At 45.2% G+C, this 8642-nt stretch overlaps 1 protein-coding gene across 3 annotated transcripts in view; it reads right to left on the bottom strand.

Annotated features, from left to right (window-relative positions):
• Positions 1-961: 961 nt before the first annotated feature.
• RGS9 (regulator of G protein signaling 9) overlaps positions 962-8642 on the bottom strand; it is a 70522-nt gene continuing 62841 nt past the window's right edge. For all 3 annotated transcript variants that reach the window (XM_081181346.1, XM_081181349.1, XM_081181348.1), the window contains 2 exons: positions 6190-6689; positions 962-3535 (listed from right to left, as the gene is read on the bottom strand). In XM_081181346.1, coding sequence (XP_081037472.1) covers positions 3379-3535; positions 6190-6689 — 657 coding nt within the window. In that variant the 3' untranslated portion in view covers positions 962-3378. The remainder of the gene's footprint in view (positions 3536-6189; positions 6690-8642) is intronic.

Genomic DNA, 8642 nt, shown 5'->3' with positions numbered 1-8642 from the left:
TCTCAAGAGCCTCCTCCAACACCATAATTCAAAAGCATCAATTCTTTGGCGATCAGCCTTCTTAATGGTCCAGCTCTCACTTCCATACATCACTACTGGGAAAACCGTAGCTTTAACTATACGGACCTTTGTTGGCAAGGTGATGTCTCTGCTTTTTAAGATGCTGTCTAGGTTTATCATTGCTTTTCTCCCAAGAAGCAGGCGTCTTTTGATTTCATGACTTCTGTCACCATCTGCAGTGATCAGGGAGCCCAAGAAAGTAAAATCTCTCACTGCCTCCATTTCTTCCCCTTCTATTTGCCAGGAGGTGATGGGACCGGTGGCCATGATCTTCATTTTTGTTTTTTGTTTTTAAGTCACACTAAAACATAGTCATAAACTTCAGAATGCAGCAAGAGGGGAGACCAGATTCCGGAGAATGTAAGTCGCTAAGAGGTGAAAAGCAGAATGTGTTCATGTTCACACAAAGACGCACACATTTTCCCTATTACGATGATCAAAGTTGAGAAAAATGAGAACACGGTGAACTCTACCAAGAAGTTACGGCCACAGGAATTTTTAAAAGGAAATTTGGTTTCCAGGATGTTGTTTTTTGAATAATAATAATCCCAGCACCTTGGAACAAAACCTAATAAAGAGAGCTGCTTTACATTACATGTTTGTGTACAAACACTCAAGTCTTCATTCTCAGACATGAAGGCAGCACTTTTGTTGGAAAGTGACCACCACGCATTAGCCCGCAACTTCTGCAAATCTTGTGCATTTAATTAAGGATTTCTTTATGCTCCAATGGATTTATCATTGTGCATGTATTGATTTTATACGTGTAAACCACTTGGAAGGCATTTTGGCATGTGGTATACGAATTGATAAATAATAATAATAATAAAAATGAAATCAAAACAAGTAAAATGTAAGAGAGACACAACATGTTGATCATAAATATCCTATCACAAGCAGAGTCATTCAAAGTAGTTTTATTTATAACTCATTAGAAGCAAAAACACTTGATACAGATAAAGGAAATATACTCAATTATCAGGAAATCACCCATATAGAAAGGCAGCTATAGTGTGTAATGAGGGCAGACAGCTGAAAAAGCTGTGCAGTGTTGGTTTATTAAAGGCTAAAACAAATATATGAACATAGAGGAACGCTTGATGGAGATGCAGTCAATCTGCAAATTTCAGCTGAACCAAACACAGGGAAACAGAAGCAAAAAATAACCTCAGTGAGAAAGTGGGTAACAAATAAGGGGCTCGTGTTTCAGAAGAATATAGAAGTATCTGCTCTACAGTTTAGACTGGTTTTACATCCCAAATATTATGTGAATGGTTTGGTGATGTGCTGATAACTCTGTTAGAAAACTATTCTTTCCATACAGAACTAAATCCTACAGTTGCTTGGGAAGAGGGAATGGGTTTTAAACTTGTTTGAACCAGTCTGATCCCCAAATTGTTTGTAGAGGTGTTTTGGATTTAGTGTTTCTGATCTTGTGACTGGTCCCAATTGTAGGGAAGGTCGTGGGGATGCGGGAGGGGAGAATACAGATTGAAAATGGACCTAATAAAGAACTGATCTGATATTGCGGTGCCATTGATGCAGGTACAAGTCCGAATGCATGGCTGGTATACAGAAGTGTTCTTAGTATTTAACTGTGTTATAATAATAATATAATAATAATTTATTATTTATACCCCGCCCATCTGACTGGGTTTCCCCAGCCACTCTGGGCAGCTTCCAACAGAAGACTAAAATACAATAACCTATTAAATATTAAAAGCTTCCCTAAACAGGGCTGCCTTCAGATGTCTTCTAAAAGTCTGGTACAGTGGTACCTTGGGTTAAGTACTTAATTCGTTCTGGAGGTCCGTTCTTAACCTGAAACTGTTCTTAACCTGAAGCACCACTTTAGCTAATGGGGCCTCCCGCTGCCGCTGCGCCGCCGGAGCACGATTTCTGTTCTCATCCTGAAGCAAAGTTCTTAACCCGGGGTACTATTTCTGGGTTAGCAGAGTCTGTAACCTGAAGCATATGTAACCTGAAGCGTATGTAACCCGAAGTACCACTGTAGTTGTTTTTGACATCTGGTGGGAGGGCGTTCCACAGGGCATGTTAGCATGAAATGAGGCCTCTGGTCAACCATAAGATTATCACAAACATGAAGTTATTGCAGGCATCTCAGGCAGATAAATCGGTGCAGATGAGATCCAGAACGGTTCAGCGTGTGGACAGCTGGACAAAGACAGGGATGCCCTGTGTCTGTCTGTGTGGCTTCGGACAAAGTCATTCCCTTCAGCTGTTATTTATATATAAAACAGGAGTGATGGTGACTTACCTTTACAAAACTGTTGAGAATGCAACAAGATAAAAAGGATGAATAACACTGCAGTTGAAAGTTCTCTGTTCTCTAAGGGATTAAAAGTAAGAACAGACAACGGACTTCCAATTAGTCGTGTCAAGTGTTTGGCTTCGCTGAAATATGGACTATGTTGCAAGGCTGGAGCAACATAAAAAGGCAGGCCCCTGCTACCAATATTTCATCAGCTTTATAATTACCCAGACATAGGATTCTCCAGAACCTGGGTCTGATTTCACTCAGAAGCTACAAGCCGTTTATCAGAAGGCAACCTTCATCATCACCAAGAGTCATGTGGATTTAGCAAATAACATTCAATATGAAACCACAAAAAAGAAGAAAAATGTGTCAATTTAGCTACATCAATTGCAGTAGAAGTTCCTGATAAGGAAATATCAATCTTCCCTTCACAGATGTTTGCAAAGGATTTTGTGAAGGGCAATTAAAGTTCAACGAAAAAATGTCATATTTATCTGATAAATGAAAATGATGTTGTATCAAAGATATATTTTCCACTCCAAGATTTGAGTCTAACTCAGAGTTAGATATCGGGCCTGAAGAGTACCTGATGCTATAGCATTGTTGAAGCCAAGCAAATGTCAACCTAATCAGTACCTGGTTAGGAGATCTGTAGGAGATATACGTAAATCTGACCTTCCAAAGGAAGAGCAGGGCACAGGCATAATAAATACAAATGCAATAGTTCTGAAAGGCTAACAAAGCAGGAGAGTTTCCTAAATACACTTGATGTAGTTAAGAGTTACATAAAAGAAACCAGGAAGTGATGGCACTGAACTGCCAAAAAAAGGCCAACCTTAAATTTCTGAATTTTGAAATAAATATGTATCTGGCTTCTTGCTTTGCAATCCATGTGGATTATTCTCATTCTTTATTCCATTGCACTCCTTTTAACAGCATTATGAAATCAATCGAACTGTCGGAAATTATACCTGCCAATTCAGGAGCAGGATAAACAATTAACCATTTAAAAATATCCAAATAGCGCCAAAGGATTCTTTTTATCCAGCTTTTCCATCTTCTATCAGATTCTCCCATGGGCAGATAACTTCATTTGCAGAATCCTTGCAAGCCCAGTGGCTGCCCTCGTCTTCCTCCTCCAAATCTATTGGGTAGACCTTGCTCTCCAGAGGTATTTCCATTTTTATCTGGAAGAAGCTGGGATGCAAAATGAAAAACTCGTCACAGTGTGGGCATCTGCCAGACAGACAGTCCAACAGCAAGGTGGACTTTTGCTATTGTGATAAAATCAAAACAGGGGATCTTCCAGCACATCTGCCTATCAGTTCCCCATTACTATGGTTGCCTCAAATTGTTTCTGGGGCAACCAGAGGGTACTGTATTTTTTTGCTCTATAAGACTCACTTTTCCCCTCCTAAAAAGTAAGGGGAAATGTCTGTGCGTCTTATGGAGCGAATGCAGGCTGCGCAGCTATCCCAGAAGCCAGAACAGCAAGAGGGATTGCTGCTTTCGCTGTGCAGCGATCCTTCTTGCTGTTCTGGCTTCTGAGATTCAGAATATTTTTTTTCCTTGTTTTCCTCCTCCAAAAACTAGGTGCGTCTTATGGTCTGGTGCGTCTTATAGAGCGAAAAATACGGTATGTGATTTGCATTCTGAGTCTAGAGGCTCCTGTCCCACAGATGTGGCTGGCTGATGTATTTGGAATTAATATGTGAATGAATTTATTTATTTTATTAAAACACGTGTATCCCACCTTTCAGTTCTACAGTGGAACCTACAAAGTGGCTTCCAACCACAATAAATTAATAACTGGAATACTAGGCTACTGATTCCTAAGGTGTAAGTTTTTTAAAAAATGCAAATGCTCTCACAGTTCAGAACTTATGGCTAAACCAGAAGTGGCTTCTTCCAAGAGACACACAAGGGGGGGATGTCCATCTAGAGATGGATGAATCTGTTAATTTGAGTTTCTCATTTTCCCAATCTTAAATTCAGTTCTCCACATTCCTGCAGACATATTTGATTTTTTTTTTAAAAAAAATCCTCATGAAAATCTATCAGTATTTCAGTGCAAATTTTCCCCCAATAAAAACATTTTTGTAGTTCAAAAAATGATGGTCAAGGGTTTTTTATGTATGTAACTATAAGAGCTAGGATTCTTTATGCACAGAAATGGAAAGATGAGGAAGTTCCCATCAAAGAAGAATAGATAAGCAAGGTAATGGACTATGCTGAATCAGCAATGTTAACAGCTAAAATAAGGGGACTTAACAATGACTGCTTCACTGAAGAACAGTAGTCTTTTTCAGACTATTTATAAAGAAATGTTATAATATGGTGAATTCGTGATTAGGATTTGAACTATGAGCAACAGAAATCATTGTACTATGATTATGATATGAGAGAGGGAATATAGGGTGCAGCATAGAGGTGGGGGGGGAAACACCAACAAAAATGGGATGGGAAGTCTATAAAACAAAAGAAAAAAATATTATGTATTGGGATTTTATGTGAGATTTGTGGAAATTTAAGAAAATATATTTGGAGGCAAAACATTTTTGCATGCAGTTTTGACTAACATACACATTTTTGTAAGCAATTTCTCCTAACATAGCAATGCATTTCTCCATGTTATTTTCACCAAGAGATGCATTTTTATGCACACTTTCATCTAATGCAGTGTTTCCCAACCGGTGTTCCGCGGCACACTAGTGTGCCGTGAGAAGTTGGCTGGTGTGCCGTGGGAGGGAGGCGGGCGAGTCGGGCGGTGAGAGGCGGCAGCGGCGAGGATCCGCGTCGAGCCGGGGGCGGCTCCGCGGTGGTGGTGCCGAGGTTTCTCTCTCCATTCTCCCCTCACACACACACAGGATCAGCTGACAGGACCCAGCCAATGGGGCGGCGGCGGGGCAGCGCGTGCAAAAGGGAGGAGCGCGAGACAGCGGACGAGGAGGAGGCCGGCATGTCCGGGCAGCAGCAGCAACAACAGCAGCAGCAACTCCCGGCGACGGCTCCTCAAGCCCCGGGCAACCCTACTCCCTCACCGGCCTCGGCCGCCCTCCTGCTCCACCCGCCGCCACCTCCCCCGCCGCCGCCGGCCACCTCGGCCCTGCTGCCGCCCCCTCCTCCGCCTGCTATCGCCGCCACCACCACAACAGCCGCCGCCGCCTCAGCTGCCGCCGTCCCTCAGTCCCTCGCTTTGCTGCCTCCTCCCCCCCACCCCCAAAGCTTGGAGGTTCCCCGGCAAGGGGGAGGGGAAAAAATTGAAAACTTTCACTTTCGTGCGTCCCTCCCGGCGTGACGCTGCGTGCTGACGTCACGGGGCTGTAATGGTGGTGTGCCGCGAGATTTTTTTCCTCAAACAAGTGTGCCTTTGCCCAAAAAAGGTTGGGAAACACTGATCTAATGGATGTATTTTAGTACACATTGGTTGGAGAACTGAACCACCACAGTTCAGAGACATTTCCATTCATGTACAGTGGTACCTTGGTTTACAACCATAATCCGTTCCGGAGGTCCGTTTGTAAACCAAAACAGGTTGTAACCCAAGGCGCGCTTTCGTAAATGGGGCCTCCCCCCAAAAACTGTTTGTAATAAAAAAAAAAGGTTGTAATCCAAAGAAAAGGTTGCAAACCGGGACATGCACTTCCGGGTTTGATGTGTTTGTAATCCAAAACCTATCCAAACCAAGACATATGCAAACCAAGGTACCACTGTATTGGTTAGATAACAATGGCAAATTAGATATTTTCTCATTAAGATGCATACACAATCAGAGTTCTTCCCAATCCTTATCTCCCCTTATAGCAGCTCTCAAAGCAAAGCATGATGGAATAACTCAGAGGGATACTCACTTGGACACTTTTTTGGACCTCTGTTGCAGTTGTGGGTTCAGACCATCGAGTGGTTGCACTTTCCCATGAGTCACTCCAGGGCACTTGGGTGAGAACGTTGCAAACATTGGAGAGTTCAAGCATCCCAGTTTGAGGAACCTGCTGAGGGATGAGGACATCTGGGGCTTGGGCAGCAGCTTGGTCTTAGAGCTCATAGGGTACTGGGAGCTGCGGCAGGGCTCCAGCTCAGAATCCATGGCGATCTCAGTGCTTTCCATGAAGGAAGGGGCGGAGTTAGAGCTAGGCCCATCCCAGTTCCTGCCCGTGACAGAGGTGCTGTCTGGGGCTACCTTAACAGAGGAGGAGCTAGCGCTGTTTGGTAGAGTAATGCGCCCAGGGCACTGGAGAGGACGATCACTAGGCACACGGCGTGAGGAAGAGAAAGCATTGGACGTAGACAGAGAGTCAGAGGTACCACTGTAAATGGCCAGATGGGGAACAGGAGCAGTGAATTGGCACAACTGCATGGAAGAAAAGGAGAACATTTACAGCACAGGAAGCAGAGTGGAAATCCTAGGAAGCATGGGCATGTTGTATCTGCCAGCCTTTCTCATGCTCCCACCTCTTTACCTGAAGGCCCACAAAACCATGGAGCTAGTCCTGATTTGGATCTCTTTCCCACCTCACCTTTAGCTAGTTAGGAAAAGGTAAAGGGACCCCTGACCATTAGGTCCAGTCGTGGCTGACTCTGGGGTTGCAGCACTCATCTCGCTCTATAGGCCGAGGGAGCCGGCGTACAGCTTCCGGGTCATGTGGCCAGCATGACTAAGCCGCTTCTGGCTAACCAGAGCAGCGCACGGAAACGCCGTTTAACTTCCCGCTGAAGGGGTACCTATTTATCTACTTGCACTTTGACGTGCTTTCGAACTGCTAGGTTGGCAGGAGCAGGGACCGAGCAACGGGAGCTCACCCCGTCGCGGGGATTCGAACCGCCGACCTTCTGATCGGCAAGTCCTAGGCTCCTAGGCCACCCGCGTCCCTTTAGCTAGTTACCACCACATAATATGACCCATCCCATTGCTGCTAGTTGTTCTCAGAAAGGACTTGGGTAAGAATATGCCTCTAAAAAATTAATCTCCGTTACATGCTGCAACTTTCTTTAGACAAGGAGAGGTGCTTCAATATCAGACTGAAATGCATATAAATGAAGGGTGGAAGGATAACGTAATGATGAGGTGAATGGTGGGAAGAAACTCTACTATTACTGTTGCAGCTGTGGGTCACATTAAGTCCCCCCCCCAAAAAAAGATTGTTGTATTAACATTTGGACCCCAAGGGCTACAGAGACTGGAACAAAACTCTTCTTTTCCCATCCTATATCCAGACAGATCTAAGTCAGCTGACCCATAAGGCTTTTTATTTAATTCTTTGAAACATTAGCTAATCCGGCCAGCCATCTTGCTTCACCTGAAGGAAGGATGCACATAATTTGATTGATCTTCTTATTGCTGTTCCCCACCCTCCATTCTATCCAGCAGTCGCCCCCCCCCCCCGAAGATTTCAGATCTTCAATCAGATGTGGGGCTTATTGCTTTAGTTCTGTCCCGCGTTCTAATGTTCCCTTTACATTGAAGTATCTTGTTGTCAGAGCTGCTTCCAGATCCTAGCTCACAGAGGATCACGCTAGCCAGCGGTCACTTGTAAAAGTCTTTATTGAGTAACAGTTTCCATTCTCAAGCTGCTGCGCGCAGCTCTACGTCTTAAGGGTTAGACCGGCGAAGCTCCGTCTGAGTCTCCGCCCCCTGTGCACCAGCTTACTAACCTAGCCTTACTCCACCTTTTCCGCCTGACCGTTCTTCTCTGGGTCCCTCTGCCCCCCGTGGTCTCTTCCTTCCGGGATTCTTCTGACGCTGACCCCCCGGACCCTCCTGTCTCCTTGCGCCGGGCTTTAGGACCTGGCTCCCTTTCCGGGCTGCTTACTGCGCCACCTTCCTGTGCATTTGAACTTGGCGCGCGCCCAACCTTCCACTTTCCGCCTGACCGTTTCTTCGCTCCCCGATGGAGGTGTGGCCACTCCTGACTCGTGCCCTCCCTCCTGTTGCGAGCTGCCAGCGCTTGATACCTGGCGCCCTTCCTCTCCCCTGCTCTCTGTTGGTGACGCTGGTCCCGATTTCCAACTGCTCCCCTCTGAGCCCCCTCTGGACCCTTCTTCCTGGGGTGTCCCCCTAGGCTCCCCCCTTGCCCTGGCCACTGGTGCTCCTTTCTGTGAATCTTCTGATTCACTGGAAAGACTCGGAGATCTCGGGTCGTCGTCATCACTCATCTTTTCTTCTGCCTCCTCCCCCTCGCTCTCTGTTTCCTCCCTTGCCCTTGCCTCTGCTCCTGAACCCCTGACACTTGTGTTATGGAACGATGACTTCTTGATCAATATACCAGCATGCCATGCTAAATGGCAGTAAAGAAGAGTTTGCTGA

This window comes from Podarcis bocagei (assembly GCF_964188305.1).
Source record: "Podarcis bocagei genome assembly, chromosome: 2".
NCBI lineage: Eukaryota > Metazoa > Chordata > Lepidosauria > Squamata > Lacertidae > Podarcis > Podarcis bocagei.
This window is presented reverse-complemented; position numbering and strand designations above follow the sequence as displayed.